Source organism: Podarcis melisellensis (genome assembly GCF_964234715.1).
Source record: "Podarcis melisellensis genome assembly, chromosome: W".
In the NCBI taxonomy this organism is placed as follows: Eukaryota; Metazoa; Chordata; class Lepidosauria; order Squamata; family Lacertidae; genus Podarcis; species Podarcis melisellensis.
Genome location: NC_138535.1, coordinates 16,996,022 through 17,020,132, shown reverse-complemented (window position 1 = coordinate 17,020,132; position 24,111 = coordinate 16,996,022). Strand labels below are relative to the sequence as shown.

Here is a 24,111-nt window from a genome sequence, read left to right as displayed (position 1 = left end):
TCTTCCCAAGGCGGGCGGGGGGCAAAAGTCTTTGCCCCCCCTGCCTGCCTTCAAAAGCCGTCCGGGATAGCGGGAAGCGCTTCCCTGCTATCCCGGACCGCTTTTAAAATGCTGGCGGTGGGGAGCAAAGCCTTTCGCCCCCGCCGGCCTTCCTGGACCTCTTCTGAAGTCCGGAGGGGGGGAAAAGGCTTTGCTCCCCACCGCCAGCATTTAAAAAAAGGTCCCCGAGATTTCCCTATGGGCTTTCGTCTTGCGATGCAAGCCCATAGGGAAAATCGTCTAGCGAAGCGTCGCAAAAACCGAAAAACCCTTTCGTCTTGCGGGTTTTTCGTCTTGCGAGGCATTCGTCTTGCGGGGCACCACTGTACACTGATATACCTATGACTACACCTTTTTAACAATATTTCCTACCTCCCTCTCCTCCCCCTACTTCCCACCACTATCCGCCTTATCGCTTAAATATTCCTTCCAGATTTCTTCATATTTATCCATTTTTAATTTGCTTTGACATGCAATTTGTTCATATCTAGCTAGTCTGTCCATATTTTCAATCCATGTGCTCAATGGAATCTTTTTCCGGCTCTTCCAATTCATCAAAACAAGTTTTTTCGCTTCTAATATAGCACGGTGCACCCATTTTTTGACCCCTTGTATTTTCCCACATTTCCGGAATACAATTTAGAATTAAATTTAATTTCACTAAATAACAATTTCTTTTTATTACTCTTGCTATAAATATCCTCAACTCACACCAAAATGATCTTATCATCGGGCAGTTAATCATCATATGTACTAAGTTCGAATTTTTACTTCCACATCTCCAGCAGTTGTCTGCACTTGTTATTTTCTTCTGGTGTAGTTTTGCGGGAGTCCAGTAGACTCTAAATATTATTTTCTTTTGAATAAGTCTTAGTCTTAAATCCATAGAGGCTATTTCTGTTGATTTTATACTTGACTCCCATATATCATTTGTTATCTGTACCCCTAACTCTTCGCTCCATTTTTGTCTATAATATTCTAAATCATATTTCTTTCTGTTGAGTAGGGTTTTATATAGTGCAAGTGTAGAGTTTTTTTGTTTTTGTTGCAGAGATTAAATCTTGTAGCAGCATGGGTGTTTCCGATGCTGCTAGAGCGTCAGGGCCAAATTACCTTTCCAACATATTGTAATGGTTGTGAGGGGTTACTTGTGCGTAAATTGCCTTCAGTTTAGTTAGTTTGCTTGCCCAACCATGCTTAGGGTCAGAGCTCGCCCTCCGTGACCTGTTAGTCACTTGCAGAATCCGAGAGTGGGCGTCTCTTGAACCTCTTCCAGCATAAAAGCTGTTTGACCCCGAGTCTCCTCCTATGTTCCCTGCGCGGAACGCGTCTGCGCAAGTAAGGGGAAGGCAGGGGCGTCCCAGCGCTCTCTCCACTAGTTTCGGGTGAAGGGTCTTGGAGCCCTGTCACCAATTCCTCCATCTCCCTCTCTTCTCTATGGGTGTTACGCTGAAATCCTTCCCCCCTGCTCGTCCCCTCTCCGGCATCGCTTGAGAGCCCTGCCTCCGTTTCTTGCTCTGATGGCAGTTCCCTGACACATATGTTTCAATTGGATGTACTTACATTGTCTTTCACTGGTTAATCCATACTTTACTTGCAAAGTCATATATTCCACAAATTTTTAATTTTCATCAATTAATTTATTCTATGTCAAAATACCTTTTTAAATCCAATTTTCCCAAATTATTACTTGATTTCCAATTTTTAATTTTGGGTTCATCCTTATTATTTTTATTCATCCAAATTTTATAGGTGCTTTAATAGTCTCCAGGATAATAGGATATTTCTTAAAATTGGAGCCCAGTTTAGTCCACTCTACAAGAGGTTCAAAGAAACTATGTTCGAGAGTAGCCCAATTGGGATTCCTGCTAGCTCTCCAATCATTAGTCTTACTCAGCAGGTAGGCCTGGTGATATAGTTCCAGATCTGGGAGACCAAAGCCACCTTCCTTAGTTGCATTTTATGTAGTGATATTTTTGGTGGCTTTGTACCCCACAGGCACAATCTAAATAGTTGATTTATTTTTTGGAAGTAAAATTTGGGAATATGTATTGGTAATCCTCTAAGAATGTATAAAAGCTTTGCAACAACATTCATTTTGAGGACATTAACTTTTCCCCAAAGGGAGAGGTTTAGAGGTCCCCACCTTTCAATATCAAAAGAAATATCATTTATAATTTGGTTCAAATTAAATTTTATAATTTGGTCTATATCTGATGAAATCACTATACCCAACTATTTAATAAAGTCTTTGCACATCCTAAATTGATGGTTTCTATACAATGTAGCCCTTGGCCCAATTGGTAAAATATCTGATTTTGTCCAATTTATAGAATATCCCTATATTCTGCCAAAGGTTTTTATTTTCTCCATAATTTTTGGAATTGTATCTTCTGGTTTTGTAATAAATAAAAGGATACCATCCGAAAATTATACAATTTTGTAATTATCTTTGTTGTGTTTTACACCCTTGATATGCTCATCCTGAATTCTTGCTCTTGTTAATGGTTCCAGGCACAGATTAAATAATAAGGGAGAAAGAGGACATCCTTGTCCCGTTCCTCGATTTAAACTAATCAAATTCGAAATTCTTCCATTTGTAACAATCTGGGACGTTGGGTTTTTATAAATCATTTAGATCCAATTACAGTATTCTATAGGGAAACCAAATTTACGTAACACAAACCATATGAATTCTTTATATATTCTATCAAAAGCCTTTTTTGCATCTAATGACAATATCATAAACTCCTCTTCATCTTTGTTTAAATTTATCAAATCTATTGTTAATCTGATGTTATCTGTAGCTTGTCTTGTTTTTATAAAACCTGTTTGATTATTAGGTATCGAGTCTTGAATAACTTTTTGCAATTTTGCCGCCAATATTGCATTCAAAATCTTTGCATCAACAATCATTAACGATATTGGTCTATAATTTGCACATTTAGTAGGGTCTTTGTTAGGTTTTGGTATAATTATTATTAAAGCTTTATTGAATGTTGTAGAAGATATACTTTTATGAGCTATTTCTTCATAGACCTCTAGTCTGGGGACTAGTATATTTTTGAATATTTTATACCATTCTATAGGAAAACAGTCTGGTCCAGGTGATTTCCCATTCTCCATTGTTTCTATTACATTCTCAATATCTAATATATTTAGGGGTGCTGACAGCATATCTTTTTTATCTTCTTCAATGCTTGGTATTTTGATATTTTGAAAGAAGTTCTCCATCTCATCCTCTGATATATTTTCTGGCCCTTCATATTATTTTTTGTAGAATTAAAAAAAAATCATTATTGATATCTATTGATGAGGTCGCTGCAATGTTATTTTCATTTCTTATTAAGGGTATTATTTGGTTCGCTTTCTTTTGTTTTAGACAATTAGCTAGAACTATTGTTGGTCTTTCTCCCTATTCCCAATATATTTGTCTTAGACTTTGGCTGAACTCATTTTTTTTAGCTAGTATATTATTCAGTTCTAATGTTAGTTGTTGTAGTCTTTCACATGTAACATTAGATGGGTTATTTGCCATATTGCCCCATAGTGTTTTTAAAGAAATTTTTAGATTATTTTCTTTTAATCTTTGCAGCTTGGCTTTGTTGGCAGAGAAGGATATTATCTTCCCTCTGATGTAAGCTTGATATCCTTCCCATTCCATCAGTCTTGATGTTGAAGCTTTGGAGTTATTTTTAAAATATATTTCTCCAGTCTTCCAGTTTTCTGCTATTAGGATTCTTGCTGCCATAGGTAGCGTACATGAATAATGTCCGATTTTTCTCCGGCATTTCTTGTCCTAGAATACCTAACGAAAAGGCTTCTGGTTTTTCCACAAAGGTTATTTTAAACATTTTTTTCAATTCATTATATATAATTGCCCAATTTTTAAAAATAATCTTACAATCCCACCACATTTGATAAAATGTACCTTCCCCTTCTTTACATCTCCACCAGTTCTTTTGTTCTGTTTTGTACATTTTGGCCAGTTTTAATGGTACCACCTGTACATCATTTTCATATAATTGTGTCTCAACAATATACAAGCCGTAAATTTCAAGTTCACTTTCCAAAGCCTTATCCAATCCTCAAATTGTATGTTATGACCTATGTCCTGTGCCCACTTGATCATTACTGCTTTAATTTCTTCAGCTTTAGTTTCCCATTCCAACAGAATATTGTACGCCTTCTTTAACAATTTAGAATGATCATCTATGATATCCTTTTGGAATTTTGAAACTGTAAGTGAATCCTCTCTTGTTATCTTCCGTGAAGATTTCATTTAATTGCCTATAATGCAACCAACTCTGAAGGTGTTCCTTTATCTCATCTGTGATGGGATAATGAGCTGCTTGTGCGTAAAAGCTTGATCCCTCTGGTGTTTGGCAGTTCAGCCAAACCGAGGCACTAACGGAGCCTCCCAAGGCATGACTCCGTTAGTCGCTGGTAGAATCTGACAGTGGGCGTCTACGAAATTTACGCCAACATAAAAGTTGTTTCACGGACATGCGCCTTCGTGACTCTCTACGTGACAGCTTCCGGCGAAGGGTGGGAGTTGCCAACGGGGGTCTTGTTACCTCTGCACTATTCTCACTAGAAGTATCCCAGAGCCCTCCCTCCTCCGACTCCCCTTTTGCCGGAGCTTCTGCTCTCCCCCTGCTGGTTCCCTCCTCCGCTGCAGAATCTCTCCGAGTCTGCTGGAGCCTCTGCACCAACTCTCTTTCCGATGACAGTTCCCTGACATCCACCTCCCCCTCAGGGCCCCCTTCACCCCCCGCGTCCTCTCCCACTGGCGGTGAGGGCGGAAAGCCCCTAAAGGAACTCTCCTCGTCGTCCGAGGATTCAAACACTTCTAACCATGGCGTACCATCTCTCTCCCCGTCTTCCTCTTCTTCGTCGGAGTCGGCTTCCTCACCCACCCCTGACTCTGGGAACCCTCCAAACTCTCCTTCCTCATCAGTGGTCCCAAAGTGTTCCCTTCTAAATCGTGCCACGGGTTGCGGTTTTTTTGGGAAACGCCGATGAAATGTTTCTATTAAAACCTCGTCATTGACTACCTCAGCGGGTACCCAAGTGTTTTCCGACTCTACTTCCCCCTCCCATTCTACCAGATATTCCACCTGATCCCCCTTCCACCTGGAATCAATGATTCCTGCCACGTTCATGTCGCGTTCTCTCTCTTCTATCACGGGCGTTCGGGAGACCTCTCTCTCACGCTCCCCCCCCCCATTCACGTCCCTCTCGGTACGGCGACAGTAATGACCTGTGAAATACTGGGTGCAATTTCATGTGACTGGGCAGTCTGAGTTTGAATGCTACTGGGTTCACCTGCTGTATGACCTCAAAGGGTCCCAATCTTTTGGGTTTCAGTTTCTTACAACCCCCCTTGAAAGGTAGTCCCTGGGTGGATAGCCACACCCGGTCTCCCACCCTTATAGTTTCACCTTCCCTCCTATTTTTGTCTGCTTGCTTTTTATATTCTTCCTTGGCTCTCTCTAAGTTAAGTTGTAGCTGACGGTGGATGGCTTCCATCTCTTCAACAAAATGTTCCGCCGCCGGCACACTCCACCTCTCCCCTCCTTCCCCTGGAAATGCCCTGGGATGACACCCATAATTTGCCAGAAAGGGACTCAGCCCTGTGGACACGTTCTCAGCGTTGTTGTAGGCAAATTCTGCCAGAGGTAACTTATCTACCCAATCATTTTCTCGGTCCTTTACATAACACCTCAGGTATTGTTGTAAAATCCCGTTTGCCCTTTCCGCTTGCCCATTTGTTTCCGGGTGCCGGGCAGTGGAGAAATTGATTTCCACGTGCAGTAAGCTCATAAGTTTCCTCCAGAACCTGGAAGTAAACTGTTTCCCTCTGTCGCTGACCACCCTCAAGGGGGCGCCATGCAACCGGAAAATATGCTCTACGAACAACTTGGCGGTTTCCTCCGCTGTGACCGCATGAGAACAGGCTATAAAATGACACATCTTAGTTAATAGATCTACCACTACCATGACCGCCGTTTTGCCCTTGGATTTTGGCAGGTCCGTCATAAAATCTATGGAGACTGCCTCCCATGGCCTTTCTGGTGTGGGTAAGGGTTGTAAGAGCCCCGCTGGCGCCACCCTCTCCCCTTTCGCTCGCTGGCACCTGTCGCAACCCCTGACATATTCCCGTACATCCTCCCGCACCTTGGGCCACCAAAATTCCCTGGTAACCAACCACATGGTTTTGTGCTGTCCAAAATGCCCCGCTGTGGGGCTATCATGCAACTGCTTGAGTACTCTGCCCCTCAGTTCCCCATCGGGTATGTACAGTGCCCCTTTGTAATACAACGCCCCACTCTTTTCTTCAAACCCCCCTGTGTTCTCCACTGTCCTCCTGAGTTCTCTGAGTTTCTCTTGGGCGTATTCGTCGTTCTCCGTACCCTCTAACAGTTCTTTCTGCCCCACCAAAGCCGCCCCACACACCCAGCAGTCTTCAGGGATTACGTGCCTTACTTCCGGCGCCCCCTCCCCCTCTAAGTACTCAGGCTTTCTGGAAAGAGCGTCCGCCCTTACGTTCTCGGACCCTGGCACGTAACGAATCTCAAAATTGAATTTGGAGAACTCCTGGGCCCATCTCACTTGTCTCTGGTTCAGCACTCGGGCTGTTCTCCAGTACTCCAGATTTTTGTGGTCAGTCCGGACTTGAACCTTGTGCTGCGCCCCAATCAGCAAGTGCCGCCATCTCCGGAATGCTTCATGAATGGCGAGCAGTTCTCGGTCGTATACTGTGTAGTTCCTCTCGGATTTGTTCAACTTCCGCGAGAAGAATGCACACGGTCTCCATTCAGACGCATCTTTCCCCGGCTGGAGAAGCACGGCCCCTACCGCTCGGTCTGACGCGTCCGTCTCCACTCGCATTGGTTGCCGTAGATCCACGTGCAAAAGTTGCTCCTCCGACGCAAACGCTGCCTTTAAGCGTTCGAATGCCCCTTGCGCTTCTTCCGTCCAAGCAAATTTTTTCTTGCTGCTAAGACAATCCGTGATGGGCACTGTTAAATGGGCAAAGTTCTTGATGAACTTCCTATAGAAGTTTCCGAAGCCCAGGAACCTTTGCACGTCCTTCTTGGTCTTTGGTGTTTTCCATTCCAGTACCGCTTGAACCTTGCCGGGATCCATAGCCAACCCCTTGTCAGACAACCGGTACCCCAGGAATTCCACCTCCCTGCTATGAAACTGGCATTTCTCCAGTTTCACCCACAGCCGATTTTCTCGCAGTTTGCTCAGTACTTCTCTAACATCTCGCACATGCTGCTCCTCATTCTCTGAGTACACCAGGACGTCATCTAAGAACGCCACGCAGTTCTTGTAGAGCAATGGCCCCAGGACGTGATTCATAAATGATTGAAAGCAGGCGGAGCCCGCTTGTAATCCAAAAGGCATAACTAAGTACTCAAACGCCCCCAAGGGGGTGAACATAGTGGTTTTCCACTCATCCCCCTTCCTCACACGTATCAAGTTATATGCCCCCCTAAGGTCCAGCTTGGTAAAAATCTTCCCTTTTCTCACCCGTGTCAGAATGTCATCAATTCTGGGCATAGGGAAAGTCACTGGTTCTGACACAGCATTTAGGGCCCTGAAATCACACACAAGCCTGGGTTTGCCCGTGTTTTTTTTGTCCACAAAGAACACTGGGCTGCCCCCCACCGCTCGTGACTCTCTGATGAAACCTCGCTTGAGGTTCTTGTCAATGAACTCCCTTAACTCCTGCATCTCACGGTCTGACATAGCATACAGCTTGCCCACTGGCAATTGTGCTCCTGGGAGTAAGGTGATTTGACAGTCAAAGGGTCTGTGCGGGGGCAGTTTATCTGCTTCCTTTTCACTGAAGACGTCAACCAAATCAGCGTATTGTGGTGGCACCTTCCCCTTGTCAGTCACTTCCATCCCTGCTAGAGTGGCTCTGGCCCCTGCCTGACCCTCTCCCTCCTTGCAGTGTTCTAGGCAATGTGCTGAACCAAAGGAAACAACCCTCTGATGCCAGCCTACTAGCGGATCGTGTAGTGCCAGCCAGCTCATTCCCAGAATGATGGGAGCTCCTCCCAAGGTGGCTACATTAAACGCTATCAGTTCTGTGTGTCTTGCCACCCTCATAAGCATTGGTACAGTCTGTTGGCTCACTTCTCCCCCCAACAGTTCCCTCCCATCAATCGTGGTTACTTGCAAAGGCTTACTTAATGGGAGAGTTTGTATCTGGTGTTCAGCAGCAAACTCCTTACTCATGAAATTACAGGAGCTGCCTGAATCCAATAGCGCTTTTATCTTTAGTGGGTGTCCGTTTGGCAGTTCCAGCAACACCTCTATCACAAGCGCTGGTCTTGGAGGTTCCGGCGTGGGCACATTCACTACTCCCTGGCCTGGCTGCTGTGCCCTGATGTTGGCAACCAGGCGTTGGCTTTTACTTGCTCCTCTATTTCTCCTTCCTCCTTTCCCCCAACAGTTCCCGCCATGCCCTGCCATTCCTTCCTTTGCGGACAAACTCTGGCAAAGTGCCCTGGCTGTTGGCAGAGATAACATCTCTTGGCACTCTTTCCCTCCTTCTTCCGCCCTTCACTGGTGTTTGAAACTGCGCGCGCGCGCGCTGTTCCCAGTTCCATCGGCTCTGCGGGCGGGAAAGACTGCTCCGGAATCTCTGGAATGCGGAAGTCCTTCCAACGTTCCCCCTTTCCTTCCCGCTTTTCCAAAGCTCTTGCTTCTAGGCGCGCTCCTATGGACAGTGCAGATTTAGTCAGCTGGTCCATAGACTCCGCCCTGGGCGCCCGGGAAAGTTCATCTTTCACGGTCGGAGAGAGCCCTTCTTCAAATAACATTTGAATAGGTTCACTTGCTAGATCCCACCCCAGTCTATGAATAAGCATAGTGAACTCAGTCCAGTACTCACGTACAGATCGGCTCCCCTGTTTGCACCCCATCAACTGCCTCCGCACCACCCCCTGCTCAATCTCGCTGGAAAACATCAAGTCCATGGCGCGAAAAAACTTCCTCGTGTCCTTTAAGATATCATTATTCGCTGCCATCAGGGGTCGAACCCAGTCCCTCGCCCCTCCCTCTAGATGGCTAATTACGTACGCCACTCTAGAGTTCTCATCGGTGAAGTCATCAAACAGTAGATTGAGAGCATATTGCATCTCCGTTCTAAAGGCTTGATAGTTCCTGGGATCCCCCCCAAATCTCTGCACCAATCCAGGCACCTTTCTGGCAAGTGGGGCGGTTTTCCCCTTATCCGCATCTTGAGCCCTCCTCTCCTCAAGCCTCGCCGTTTGCAGCGCGAGCTGGACCTCCATCGCTCTGTACCTTTCCTCCAGGCTTGGACCTGCGCCCGCTCCAGCTCCTGCGGTTCCGGCTGGTTCGCTCATGATGCCCTCTGCTTGCACAAGCAGCTTACAAAGACTGTCAGATTGCTGTGATGGGATAATGAGCTGCTTGTGCGTAAAAGCTTGATCCCTCTGGTGTTTGGCAGTTCAGCCAAACCGAGGCACTAACGGAGCCTCCCAAGGCATGACTCCGTTAGTCGCTGGTAGAATCTGACAGTGGGCGTCTACGAAATTTACGCCAACATAAAAGTTGTTTCACGGACATGCGCCTTCGTGACTCTCTACGTGACAGCTTCCGGCGAAGGGTGGGAGTTGCCAACGGGGGTCTTGTTACCTCTGCACTATTCTCACTAGAAGTATCCCAGAGCCCTCCCTCCTCCGACTCCCCTTTTGCCGGAGCTTCTGCTCTCCCCCTGCTGGTTCCCTCCTCCGCTGCAGAATCTCTCCGAGTCTGCTGGAGCCTCTGCACCAACTCTCTTTCCGATGACAGTTCCCTGACATCATCGTAATCTTTCAATTTCCACTTTGCTTCTTGTTCTACTGATAAATCTCTATATGTTGGCCATATACCTTTCATTATTAACGTTTTAAGTGATAATGCTTCAGTAGGTGACAACCACCACTGAGTTTTGGATTCCAGTAATTCTTTGTATTTTTCCCATACCCTTATCGGGGACTTTCTAATTATGTGATTGTGGAATCCTTTGTGTACCTTTGCTTTTCCATACCACAGGTATGAATGCCAACTGAATCTGTTGTCGTGTCCTTCTAAGTCTATTGCCTCCTTTTTTCCAATTTAATCCAATCCCAAATCCAAGTAAGGCATGCTGCTTTGTTGTAAATTTTAAAATCTGGAAGAGAAAAGCCTCCTCACTGTTTTAAGTCTGTAAGTATTTTGTGCTTTATTCTTGGCCTTTTCCCATTCCAGATAAATTTTGAAATATCTTGTTGCCATTTTTTGAAGCAAGCATTATTACTTATTGGTATTGTCTGAAAAAGGAATAGCATTTTTGGCAATACATTCATTTTTATTGCAGCAATTCGTCCTAAGAAAGAGAGGTTCATACTATTCCATATTTCCAAATTCCTTTTTATTTCATTCTAATTATTTTTCATAATTGTCTTTGTAAATATTAAGATTCTTTATCGTCAGCCATATTCCTAAATACTTTACCTTCTTGTGGATTTCTATATAGATTCTGATAGTTCTTTCTTTTCTGATTCTTTAAGATTTTTAACTAACAGTTTGGTTTGGTTTTTATTAAGTTTAAAACCTGCCACTTGTCCAAACTTTTGAATTTTTTCTATTACTCTAGGGAGAGAACTACAGTAATAACCAAATTGTCCGTGAAGGCTTTCAATTTGTGTTCATTTTTCTTTATTCTTATTCCTGCTACTTCTTTATCCATTCTAATATTCCTTGCCAGAACCTCCAGGACCAGAATGAACAAAAGTGATGATAACTAGAAACATAAATGCTGCTTGTTTTTCATTTTGCACTTCCAGGTATTCAATTATGTTTAAAACGTTTCTGATAATATCTTTCATTTGTCTACCTGGAAAAAATCCTGCTTGGTCTTGGTGTACATGTTCCTCCAAGTAACTTTTCATTCTGTTAGCAAGGATATATGCAAACAGTTTGTAACCATTGTTTAATAGTGAGATGGGCCTATAATATTTTACTAGTGTTATATCTGAATCTTGTTTTGGTATTAATGTTATATAGGCCTCTTTCCGTGTTTCTGGGACTTCTCCTGTTTTTTAAAATCTCATTCATCGTATCTTCTTTTTTATAATACTTTGCTGAAATTCCATCTGGTCATGGGGATTTGCCTGTCTTTGCTTGATTTATTTCATCTAATATTTCTTGCGATGTTATTTCAGCATTTAATAATGTTTTTCATCTTTTATTTTTGGGAGATTGCTGCTTTTTATATATTCTTCCATCAGTGTCTTCTTTACAATTCTTTTTTTTATAAAAATCTGTAAAGTACTTTCTAATTGTGTAACAATTTGTGAATTTCCAATTGATCTTCCATAAGTTTTCCCATTGGGTCATGGTTATTGAATGGCCAAAATCTTGTGACCACCTCACCATTGCCACTGTTACCTCCTCCTCCTTGACTGTCCAGTCAAGAAGGAGTCGATCAGTTTTGGAAAGAGTTTTTCTTTTAGAATTTACATCAGATTTGAATCGGGAAATTTCTGTTGAGAACCCCTTTTGTTTGTCAGATTTAAATTTTTCAAATAACTGATGGTATTGGAACCAGTCTGAGATGTGTTCTCTTATTCCCTCAAAGTTTTTTTAATTTTATTTGGTTATCTTCATTTTTTAGAAGTGTTTTATATGTTGGCCAGCTTTCCTGGGTATTTTTCCGTTTTACTGCTATGGCTTCTACTGGAGAAGTCCACCACGGGACTTTAGGCTCCATCAGGTCTTTATATTTTTCCCATACAGCAAAGAGTGACTTTCTTATTATATGGTTGGTAAATTTTTAATGAATTTTCACTTTTCCATATATCAGGTAGGCGTGCCATCCCCAACGGTTGTCAAAACCTTCCAGGTCCAGGAGGTCCGGATCCTGCAATGTGCACCAATCTTTTAGCCAGGTGAAACAGGCTGCCTCATAGTAAAGTTTTAGGTCGGGTAAAGAAAAGCCTCCTCTCTCTTTTATGTCTATTAAGATCAGGTGTTTAATCCTAGGTTTCTTCCCTTCCCACAGGAATTTGGAAATTTCTCTTTGTCATATCTTGAGACAAGCTGCTTCGCCCAGTATTGGAATCATTTGAAATAAAAAGATTAATTTTGGAAGCACATTCATCTTTATAATGGAAATCCTACCCAGAAATGTTAATTTTATTTTACTCCAGGTTACCAAGTTTTTTTCTAATCTCTAACCAAGTTTTGCTGTAATTATCCTGAAATAAGTTTATGTTCTTGGGGGTGATCCCAATACCCAGGTATTTCGCTTTTGAGGAGATTTTCAGGCCCAATATTTTTTCTAAGTCGTCCTTTTCTTCCGTGGTTACATTTTTAACAAGCATTTTTGTTTTTGTTATGTTCAGCTTAAAGGCTGCCACTTCTCTGTAAAGTACTTAATGAAGGCTTCCCATATTTCCTTTGGTTTGTCAGTGATCTTACCATTATGTTTTATCTTATTTATATATTTTTTTTGCTCACTTTTCCTCATTTGCCATGCCAGTAATTTCCCTGGCTTGTTGGCATGTTCAAAATACTTTTTTTTCATCATTTTAATTTTCCAGCTTATTTCCTCATTAATCAACATTGAGCATTGAATTTCTAATAGTTTAATTGCCTGTTTAACTGTGTCTTTACTGGGGTTTTTTATTAATTATTTTTCTTTCTCTGGATTTTCACCTAAAATTTCTTTCTTTTTCTTTTCTCTTGCCTTTTTCTTAATTGAGTTTTGTTGTATAAACAGTCCCCTCATGACTGCTTTGCTAGCGTCCCATACTGTTTGCAGCCTGGTTCTATTATTAAGATTTAATTCAAAGTAATCTCCCAGAACCTTTTTTGCCTTTTCTAACAAGATTTTATCATCTAATAGATCTTCATTCTATCTCTATCTAAAGGTGTATTGACTTTCTTTCAGAATTTCCATTATTATAGGACTATGATCTGACAATGCTCTGGGATCTATTTCAATTTTTAAAACTTTTGATTCTAATTCTTTTGAAATCCAAACTGCATCCAGTCTGGCACTACTGCCATGTACATGTGAAAAAAAGTTAACTGTTTATCAAGCACATGTTTTACTCTCCAGATGTCTATTAAATTCAATGTCTCTGTCATATAAAAAAAAAGTTTTGGGTAGCCTACCTTCTTTGGTGTGTTTTTTTTCCTAATTGTTCTGTCCATCTTTAATGATGGTACCCCATTCAGATCTGCCATTAGTATTACCTTCTCATCTGCAATCTCCAAAAGATCTGTTTCAAATTTTTGAAAGAATTTTGATTTATTTTCATTTGGTGCATATATTCCCACCAATACTATCTTTTCTCCTTGGACTTTGATTTGTACCATTAGAATCCTCCCTTTATCGTCTTTTTGGATTAGCTTGGGTTCAAGTGCAGGTTTAATGTAAAATACTACACCACGTCTTTTAGCATTGTCTGCTGAAATAAAATCCATCCCTAATTCTTTTATTAATCAGAATTCTTTTGTGTTTGTTTGCTACGTGTGTTTCCTTCAAGGAAAAAAAGCATATTTTGACTGCTGTAAGAAGCAATCATTTTATTTAGCTAGTTGACAAATGTTTGCATTTATTTTAAAACTCAAAATAATTAGAAAAAATGCATGTATTAAAATGATATGCCTGGGTAGGCTTGCTGGGGGGGGGGGTGTATTCAAAAAAGTTGATTAGTGAAATGTTTGGGTCTGCTGATATTAGCCATGATGGCAATATGGAGCATCCACATTCCAAGGCAATGTACCCTTGAGTACCAGTTGCTGAAGAGCAGCAACGGAGAGAGAGCCTTGGTTTTCCTACCCTGCAGGATGCTGGGCTAGAGTGATGTCTGATCCAGCAGTGCCCTTCAGATGCTATGATAATTTGTGTCGTGTTCTTGCTTCAGGTCTTAACGGTGAGGAAGCAATGTCCAAGATGACGGACGTGCTTTTACCAGCACCTCCAAGTCATGTGCCAGAGGGGCCACTCCTGAGTGAGAAGCTGGAACGGCTTCATACCTTAGAGGATATGGAGGCCATGGAGCCAGAGGAAGTCCCACGGGAAAACAGAATGCCGGAAGTCAACGGTGCTGAACTTCAGCAGCCTCTGGAAGCTGAGTCATCGCTACAGCCCAAGGATAGCAAGACCCAGACCTCCAATAAGACAGCCAAGCACAAGGCTCTGATTGATCTGAAGGCAGTGCTGGCTCAACCACTTCGTCCCATGCAGTGTCCGTTTTTGCCTTCTGCTGTACAGGATGAGGTGAGCACCATTAGGAGGGGTTAATCAGGGGTTCCATGGATCCGGAAGAGCTAAGTGCTAACGCTTTACTTGCACTGTGTCCCTTCAGGCTAACAACATGGGAAGTGTTCATCTTTGAAAGCTCCCCAATGGGAGAAAGCTAGTGTGTCAGGGAGAAGGTTTAATCTCCTTGGCGTGTTTGTTTTTCAGCTGCAGGGAGCCTCATCCCAATGCATCAGGGAAGAGACCAATGGTAGAGAGTATGCTTTACATTAGGGATGGGGCGGGGCTGTGGCCCTCCAGATGTCATTAGTCAACACCCATCAGCTCCAGTTAGCATAGCCAACTATGCTAAGGGTAGTTGTAGTCTAATAACATCAGGAGGTCCACAGGTTCCCCTTGCATCACATGTAGAAGAGCTTTGGTTCATTCCTTGTTTTGTTTCTCGTTAAAAACTGATTTTGGGTAGCAGAGTTGGAAGCAGTATTTGCCTAGAGTTATTGGAGAGCCAGCACTGAGCTAAAAGGACCAACTGTCTCACTGTATGAGAAAGCCAATCATTGCCTTCACAGATTAGCTTTTTCAGAGCAGGCTAGCCCAGTTCAGAAATGAATGGCAAACTAGGGTTTGTTGTTAGAAGAAGAAACCTGAGGCTCATGCACTCCTCCACATGTATGAAAGGAGGATGAAAGCTTCTACTTTACCCCTTTAAAAATGTTTTTATTTGAATGCACACACATTTTGTGTGTGTGTATGTGTGTGTGCACGTATATACATACATATATACTAATAGAGTATTAAGAATGAATAATAACCTGGTGAAAGCACCTAAACATCAACAACAGCAATTACAAAAATCAAAAACTAGGCTATTAACATTAGTACGAATTATATGCCTAGAGAAACTTAGACATTAAAATAGGAGTAACTAATAATACAATGGTACCTCGGTTCTCAGACAAAATCCGTTCGCTTTTTCAAAAACCGAGGCACGGCTTCCCATTGGATTCAAGAGCTTCTTCCGCTCGGCGGAAGCCATGTTGTACGCTCAGGTTCGAAAACAGAAGCATTTACTTCCGGATTTTCGGTGTTCAAGAACCGAAATGTACAACAATGGAGGTGTTCGGGAACAGAGGTTCCACTGTATAACCAAAGGGACATTATTATGCTTTCACTTTTGAATTAATCACAGTTCCCTGTTAAGTCCAAACTTGAGGAACTGTGGTTAGATGTCTTCAATATGCTAGTTTATTTTTTAACGAGCAGTAGATAAAACAAATTTCTGTTCCACAAGTTCAGACATAACAGGGCTTACAAGCAGGTAATTTCAACCTGCTTTCACATAAAGAAGGGGAGAGAGGAAGGGACAGCAGCAGCACACTGACGATAATAGAATCGTAGAAAGGAAACATGGAAGGAACCGTGAGGGTAATCTAGTCCAACCCCCTGCAATGCAGGACTCTTGCCCAACATGGGGCTCGAACCCACAACCCTGAGATTAAGAGTCTCTTGTTATGCAAGTATTGTTATGTGATCAGCCTTCCAGGTGGTGTTTGACTATGGCTCCCATTATCTGTAAGCATTGGGTTTGCTAACTGGGGGATGATGGGATTTGGAGTCCATCAGTATTGTGGGGTAGGCTGCAATGTGACAAAGCATGCTTTGTCATTTAGTTTGAATCATGTCAGCATGTCTCAAGCAGACAGCTTGTGTACTTCAGGAAAGTATTTGAGGACCAAACTGCTCCAGAGAATTCTTGCAAGCGAGCTGAGTCACATGCTGCTGGGAAAGGGAAGGAGGTGTTTTAAAATCCAAACACCAGAGCTCCTGGACAGTCCTCTGGGCAGAGAAATTCCTTCCTGCTCCAAATCCCTGCACTGAGTCAGACTCTGTGAGCAGAAGCAATTCAGCAATCTCCTCGAATGAGCTTTCATTGGATGCAGTTCCTTGCCACACAGCAGTATCTTGCTCCTTGTTGGTTAAGGATGCAAAGTGGGGAGGAGACTCATTTGTCTGTTCTCTTCGTTCATTGTACACCTGTCTTTTGGCTCCAGCAGGGCCTTCAAAAAAGCTTAACAGCACTTTCCGTAAAACAACTACATTTCCAATTGAGCATCAAGATCACTGTTAGATTATACTCTTCCTGTGTTAGTTACCTATTGTCTGGAAATCCTGTGAGACTCCTTGTCCACCTGCCTGCTGATCTTTTTCTCCCTTGCAGCTAGAGATGGGCAAAGACCAGCGACAGGTGATCCGGGAGGCCTTTGCAAGTGACAACGTTGTTGCCAACTTTCTGAAAGAAAAGCGTCGGGCAGAGCAAAACAGCAAACCGAAAGTTCTCAATCTGGTGCTTCCAGGATGGGGCGAGTGGGGAGGTGCAGGACTACGGCCGAGTAAGATGAAGAAGAGACGGTATGTTCAGGGTGGAAGCTTAATGGTCTGTCACTGCCAACTGTTACCTGCTTCACCTCCCTTCTTCCTTTTCTTTTTTGCCTTCTAGGTTCCTTATCAAACCAGCAGCTGGGTCCCCAAGGAAAAACAGGCACCTGCCCAATGTTATCCTGAGTGAACAGCGCAATATTTTAGCAGGGGTGCATCAGGTGAGTTTATCACTCTGGCCTAGGAGGCTGCTGTTCATGCTTTCAGCTGCAGAAACAATGGGGGGGGGGGAAGATACAGTATAAATGTTCTTAGACTCATAGAATTCTACGATGTTAGAATTGACTTCTTCTTAATTATATAGTTGGAAGGGACCTCAAGGGTCGTCTAGTCTAACTCCCTGCAATGCAGGAATGTAATTAAACTCTGTGGATTTAACTGAGGAAAGACCATAGCTCAATCAGGAGAGCATCTGCTCTGCATGCAGAAAGTCCCAGCTTCCATCCCCTGCCTCGCCAGTTTAAAAGGATGAAGTGATGGGAAAGGTGTGTGCGTGGATTGCTGAGAAGTAGACAGTTCTGGGACAGATGGATAAATAGTCCAACCTGTTATAAGGCAAATTCCTATGTACTTGATTGGGTATGTACAGGCAACACCCTGTTTGCATGGGGTTGTGTTCTGGGTTATTGCACGCGTCAGCAGTTGCGCATAAGCCCATTCTGCCCTTTTCTGGGGCCAAAAGCAGCACGCATGTTGGTGGCCAGATGACAGTCAGATGTGCAGAAAATGGTCACTGCCTGTACTGTGTACCTGATACCAATTCTTTTCTTTTGGTATTTTTATAAGGATTGTTTTATCTGCCTGAAGGTTGATAGAGCAGGTTGGAACTACAAAATAATAAAATGCAAGCAGCTCACCAAGACTTTGTGCACGTGCCCCCTCACTCCCAGGAACTGTCTGCTTAGCTGTGTGTTGTTCCTAGCCTTCCACTTTCAGGGTGCCATTAAACTACTTCTTCGCTACACTGCAGGTGAACCAGCTGCCCTTCCCCTTTGAGAACAGCAAGCAATTTGAACGCAGCATCCAAGCACCCATGGGCCCCACTTGGAACACCCAGCGTGCTTTTCAGCATCTGACAGCTCCTCACATTGTCACCCAGCCTGGCCACATCATCCGCCCCATCAGTGCTGAGGACAGTGAGCTGCTCTGCAAAGTGGAAAAGGCAAAAGCCATGGGAAGGGAGCCGGATTTGGCACTATCATTGTCACCCCACAATCATCACCCACACCATGCCTCAAAGAGGAAGGCTCAGCGGAGCTAAGTCCTACAGGGGCTCTGCCATACAGGCCAGACTCCTTGGGCTAACTAGCACTGTTGTCTTCTTATTTTCTTCAGTCAATTTTATTGATTTTCAGTATATAACACAGAAACACATACAACAAATGTCTTCGTTTCCCATCCCTCCCTCCCTCCCTCCCTCCGTTTATTCCCACGGAACAAATCAGTTTATTAAATTCTGCCAGAGTCCATTGAGTGAATCAGGTGGATGCCGGTCATCAGGGTTATCATTTTGAAAACCCAATGAAAGGATGACAAGTTTCAGTAAAGTCATCTATGTCTTCTGTGCTGTTCAGTGCTTGTACTCTCCTTGTTCGTTTTTCCAGTAAGGCAAATTGTCTGTGCATCTTGCTTCCACACAGAATTCTGTAAATGATCCAGTCTCTTCCATTTCTGTGCCACCAAGTGGAAAGTGAATCAATTAACTATTTGTATAAAATCATGGAACAGTAGAGTTTGAAGGGATCTCCGAGGGTGACCTAGTCTAACCCCCTGCAATGTAGGAATCTCAACACGCTGTCCCTTGTCCAATTTGAAACCATATCAGACCCTGCTCAGCTTTACAAATGTGTTAGTAGTTTTGTTGCTGCAATTGAAATTAAGCTTTTCTTCCCTGGAAATGGTTAACAGGCCTAAACTTGATGTGCATTCTGCATGTTGCCCCTTGATGTTGCTTCCCCCACCCTAACCCTGTGAACAACTTTTGCCAAAAAGGATGTACATAAGTCACATGTGGAACATTGTACCAATTGTATTGCAAGCTTACAAACACAAGTATGATAATGATTTATTAATATAGCTGCATGTTAGTGGTGTCAGATGCCATTTATGTAACAGCTTAAATGTAATCACTCATATGAGTTGAGACTGATGCTAAGGGTTTTTTGGCCCATGAATTATTCCAATCCATGTCTTCACTTTCTATGCTAAATACGTTTTGTTAAAGTTTGTGGGTCGTAAATCCTTTGACTCACGGAGTTTGCTGCAACGGCACTGCAATAAATCTGATTTATTGGCACCCTGACAAACTTATTTTTTTAAAAATAACTTTTATTTTCAATGCAAAATTATAACAAAAATTACAAACATTGAATCCAAACTAATACTATACAAACAAGGAAAAAAAACTGAACACCAAAAAACAAAAGAAAAAAGAAAAGAAAAAGCACACATCTACAAATAAAACCATATATTCAGTCTAATCTAGTCATTACATACATATACACATATTGACTTCCTTCCTTTGTTCTAAGACCTCAAAATTTTTACTCTTACTAAAATGTTGTGTCTAATGTAGATTACTTCTATCTTTATACATTTTTACACCATTTTTTCTTTTTCTTTAAGCCTGTAAAGCATCATTCATTATATATGCTTACTCTATGTGATGGGACGATGAGCTGCTTGTGCGTAAAATGCAAGTCCCTCAGAGTTTGATCAGGTTTTCAAACCTCTGCCTGTGACGGAGCCCCTCCAGCATGGCTGCGTCAATCACTAGTAGAATCCGAAAGTGGCTGCTTTCGGAATCGTTTCCAACATAAAAGCTCTTTAACGGAAACACGTCGTCTGGCCTCTCGGCGTGACAGTTTCCGGCGAGGTGTGGGTGTCCCTATAGGAGGTCCTGAGACCTCCCCACTGTTTTCGCTGGAAGCGTCTCTGAGCCATCCCTCCGACTCACTTTCCCTTGGAGTTCTTGCTCGCCCTCTACTGGTTCCCTCTTCCGCTGCTACTCCTCTCTCAACCTCAGTGAGCCTTTGCGCCCCCGGCGCTTTAGATGGCAGTTCCCTGACATCCACCTCCCCTCCAGGGCCCCCTTCACCCCCTCCCGTCTCCTCCCCTACTGGCGGTGAGGAGGTAAAACCCCTGAAAGAACCTCCTTCGTCTTCCGACGTCGCGAACACTTCCCTCCACTTGTTGCTGTTCCTACTCTCTCGGTAATCTTCGTCATCGGAGTCCACTCCCTCTTCCAACTCCGACTCCGCGAACCCTTCCATTTCCTCTTCCTCATCGGTGGTGCCGAAATACTCCCTCCTAAACCTTGCTATCGGCTGAGGTTTCCTCGGGAACCTTTGGTGGAACGTTTCTGTTAAAACCTCGTCATTGACTTCCTCTGCATTCACCCAGGTGTTTTCTGACTCCGGTTCCCCTTCCCACGCCACCAAATACTCCACCTGATTTCCCTTCCACCTGGAATCGAGGATTTCCGCTACATGGTTGCGGCGTTCCCTCTCTTCCAAGGCTGGTCCCCTGACGTACTCCCCTTCACGTCCCCCCCTGTATGGTGACAGTAACGACCTGTGGAACACTGGGTGCAATTTCATGTGGTTGGGTAATCGGAGTTTGAAAGCTACCGGGTTGACCTGCTGAATGACCTCAAAGGGTCCCAATCTTCTGGGCCTCAATTTCTTACAACCCCCTTTGAACGGCAACCCTTGGGTTGACAACCACACTTGATCCCCCACCCTTATGGTTTCACCTTCCCTTCTGTTCTTGTCTGCCTGCTTCTTATATTGTGCCTTAGCCCTTTCTAAGTTGAGCTGGAGCTGATGATGGATCGCTTCCATCTCTTCTACAAAATGTTCAGCCGCTGGGACGCTCCATCTCTCCCCTCCTTCCCCTGGAAATGCCCTGGGGTGACACCCGTAATTAGCCAAAAAGGGACTCATCCCTGTGGACACATTCTCCGCATTATTGTAGGCAAATTCTGCCAACGCCAACTTTTCGACCCAATCGTTCTCTCTGTCATTGACATAACACCTCAGATATTGTTGAAGAATGCCATTTGCTCTTTCCGCCTGCCCGTTGGTTTCAGGGTGCCGGGCAGTTGAAAAATTGACTTCCACGTGCAGCAAGCTCATGAGCTTCCTCCAGAACCTGGAAGTAAATTGTTTGCCGCGATCTGAGATCACCCTCAAGGGAGCCCCGTGCAACCTAAAGATGTGTTCTACAAACAACTTCGCTGTTTCTTCCGCTGTGACTGCATGTGAGCATGCTACAAAGTGGCACATCTTAGTTAACAGGTCTACTACTACCATGATGGCTGTTTTCCCCTTGGACTTTGGCAGATCCGTCATAAAATCTATTGATATCGCTTCCCAAGGCCGTTCTGGTGTGGGTAATGGTTCTAATAACCCTGCCGGCGCCCTTCTTTCCCCTTTGGCTCGCTGACATTGGTCACACCCTCTTACATACTCCCTTACATCTTCCCTCACCTTAGGCCACCAAAATTCCCTGGTAACCAACCACATGGTCTTGTGTTGTCCAAAATGTCCCGCCGTGGGGCTATCATGCAACTGCTTGAGTACTCTCCCCCTCAATTCACCTTCGGGTATATACAGTGCCCCTTTGTAATACAATGCCCCATTTCTTTCCTCAAAACCTCCGGAGCTCTCGCCCTCCCCCCTGAGACCTCTGAGCTTATCCTGGGCATATTCATCATTTTCCGTTTCCTCTACCAGTTCTCGTTGCCCCACCAGCGCCGCCCCACACACCCAGCGGTCCTCAGGGATGACATGTCTCTCTTCGATCACCCCCTCCCCTTCCCAATACTCTGGTTTGCGTGAGAGCGCGTCCGCCCTGACGTTTTCTGGGCCTGGCACATAACAAATTTCAAAGTTGAATTTGGAGAATTCCTGTGCCCATCTCACTTGTCGTTGGTTGAGCACTCGAGCTGTTCTCCAATACTCTAAATTCTTGTGGTCGGTGCACACTTGCACCTTGTGTTGTGCCCCAATTAATAAATGTCTCCACCTCCGGAATGCTTCGTGAATGGCAAGTAGTTCCCTGTCATACACCGTGTAATTCCTCTCGGATTTATTCAGCTTCCGCGAGAAGAAGGCACACGGTCTCCACTCCGACGCACTCCTCCCCGGTTGAAGAAGGACCGCCCCTACCGCCCGGTCGGATGCATCGGTTTCCACTCTCATGGGTTTTCGTAAATCCACATGCAGAAGTTGTTCTTCCGAGGCGAAAGCCCTTTTCAGTTCTTCAAAGGCTCGATCCGCCTCTACCATCCAAACAAATTTCTTCTTGCTGCTGAGGCAGTCGGTGATGGGCGCCGTCAAGTGGGCAAAGTTCTTGATGAACTTCCGATAAAAGTTCCCAAACCCCAAGAATCTTTGCACGTCCTTCTTGGTCTTCGGTGTCTTCCATTCCAGTACCGCTTGGACCTTGCCTGGATCCATGGCCAATCCCTTGTCTGACAAGCGGTACCCCAGGAATTCCACCTCCTTGGTATGAAACTGGCACTTCTCCAGTTTCACCCACAGCTGATTGGCTTGCAGCCTGCCCAACACTTCTCGAACGTCCCTCACATGCTGTTCCTCATCTTCCGAATACACCAACACGTCGTCTAAAAAGGCCACACAATTCTTGTAGAGCAAAGGTCCCAGAACGTGGTTTATAAAAGCTTGAAAACACGCGGAGCCCCCTTGTAGACCGAAGGGCATAACGAGGTATTCAAAGGCTCCCAAAGGGGTAAACATGGTGGTCTTCCATTCATCTCCCTTCCTTATGCGTATCAGATTGTACGCCCCCCGCAGGTCCAGCTTTGTAAAAATCTTTCCCTTCCTTACTCTGGTCAAAATGTCATCAATTCGGGGCATAGGGAAAGCCAGGGGCTCCGACACTGCATTGAGGGCCCTAAAGTCACACACCAGTCTCGGTTTGTCTGTGTTCTTTTTGTCCACAAAAAACACTGGGCTGCCCCCCACCGCTCGGGACTCTCTGATGAAACCTCGCTTCAGGTTTTTGTCAATGAACTCCCTCAGCTCCTGCATCTCCCTGTCTGACATGGCGTACAGCTTGCCTACTGGGAGTTGGGCCCCAGGGAGTAGGTTGATTTGACAGTCAAAGGGTCTATGCGGTGGCAGTTTGTCTGCTTCCCTTTCGCTGAATACGTTGCTCAGATCTGCGTATTGCGGGGGCACCTTCCCTTTGTCCATTACTTCCATCCCGGCTAGGGTGACTCTGTCTCCTCCCGAAACCTTCCCCTCCTTGCAGTGTTCTAGGCAATGCGCTGACCCAAAGGAGACCACCCTCTGATGCCAGCCCACTAGCGGATCGTGTAGCGCCAGCCAGCTCATCCCCAAAATGATGGGCGCTCCTCCCAGGATGGCCACATTAAACGCTATCTGTTCGGTGTGCCTTGCCACCCTCATTATCATCGGGACAGTCTGTTGGCTAACTTCTCCCCCCAACAGCTCTCTGCCGTCAATCGTAGTCACCTGCAAGGGGTTACTTAAAGGGATGGTCTGTATCTGGTGCTCAGCTGCAAACTCCTTACTCATGAAATTACAGGAGCTGCCTGAATCCAAAAGCGCCTTGATCTTTAGTGGGTGTCCGTTTGGCAGTTCTAGTAACACCTCTATCACTAAAGCGGGTCTGGGAGGTTCCGGCATGGGCACTTTCACTGCTCTTTGGCCTGGCTGCTGTGCCCCGACGGTGGCAGCCAGGCGTTGGCTTTTACTTGCTCCTTGCCTTCCTCTTCCTTTCCCCCAACAGCTCCTGCCATCCCTTGCCATTCCTTTCTTTGTGGGCAGACTCTGGCAAAGTGCCCTGGCTGTTGGCAGAGATAACATCTCTTGGCGCTCCTTCCCTCCTTCTTCCGCCCTTCACTGGGATTTGAAACTGCGCGCGCCCGCGCTGTTCCAACTTCCATCGGCTCTGCCGGCGGGAAAGGTGGCTCTGGAATGTCTGGAATGCGGAACTCCCTCCAACGGTCTCCTTTCCCTTCCCGCTTTTCCAAAGCCCTCGCCTCCTGGCGCGCTCCTATGCACAGCGCAGATTTGGTTAACTGATCCATAGACTCCGCCCTGGGCCCCCGGGAAAGCTCATCTTTGACGGTTGAAGAAAGCCCCTCTTCGAAAAGCATTTGGATGGGCTCCGCCGATAGGTCCCACCCCAATTTATGAATCAGCATAGTAAACTCAGTCCAGTACTCACGGACAGATCTGCTTCCTTGCTGGCAAGCCATTAACTGCCTTCGCACCACCCCCTGCTCAATATCGCTGGAAAACATCAGGTCCATGGCACGAAAAAACTTCCTCGTGTCCTTTAGGATCTCATTATTCGCTGCC

At 44.6% G+C, this 24,111-nt stretch overlaps 1 protein-coding gene across 2 annotated transcripts in view; it reads left to right on the top strand.

Annotated features, from left to right (window-relative positions):
- LOC309361136 (U3 small nucleolar RNA-associated protein 14 homolog A-like) overlaps positions 1-19,052 on the top strand; it is a 39,412-nt gene extending 20,360 nt beyond the window's left edge. For both annotated transcript variants that reach the window (XM_081896091.1, XM_081896092.1), the window contains 4 exons: positions 13,983-14,338; positions 16,539-16,729; positions 16,818-16,917; positions 17,727-19,052. In XM_081896091.1, the coding sequence (XP_081752217.1) occupies positions 13,983-14,338; positions 16,539-16,729; positions 16,818-16,917; positions 17,727-18,017 (938 nt within the window). In that variant the 3' untranslated portion in view covers positions 18,018-19,052. The remainder of the gene's footprint in view (positions 1-13,982; positions 14,339-16,538; positions 16,730-16,817; positions 16,918-17,726) is intronic.
- Positions 19,053-24,111: the final 5,059 nt, after the last annotated feature.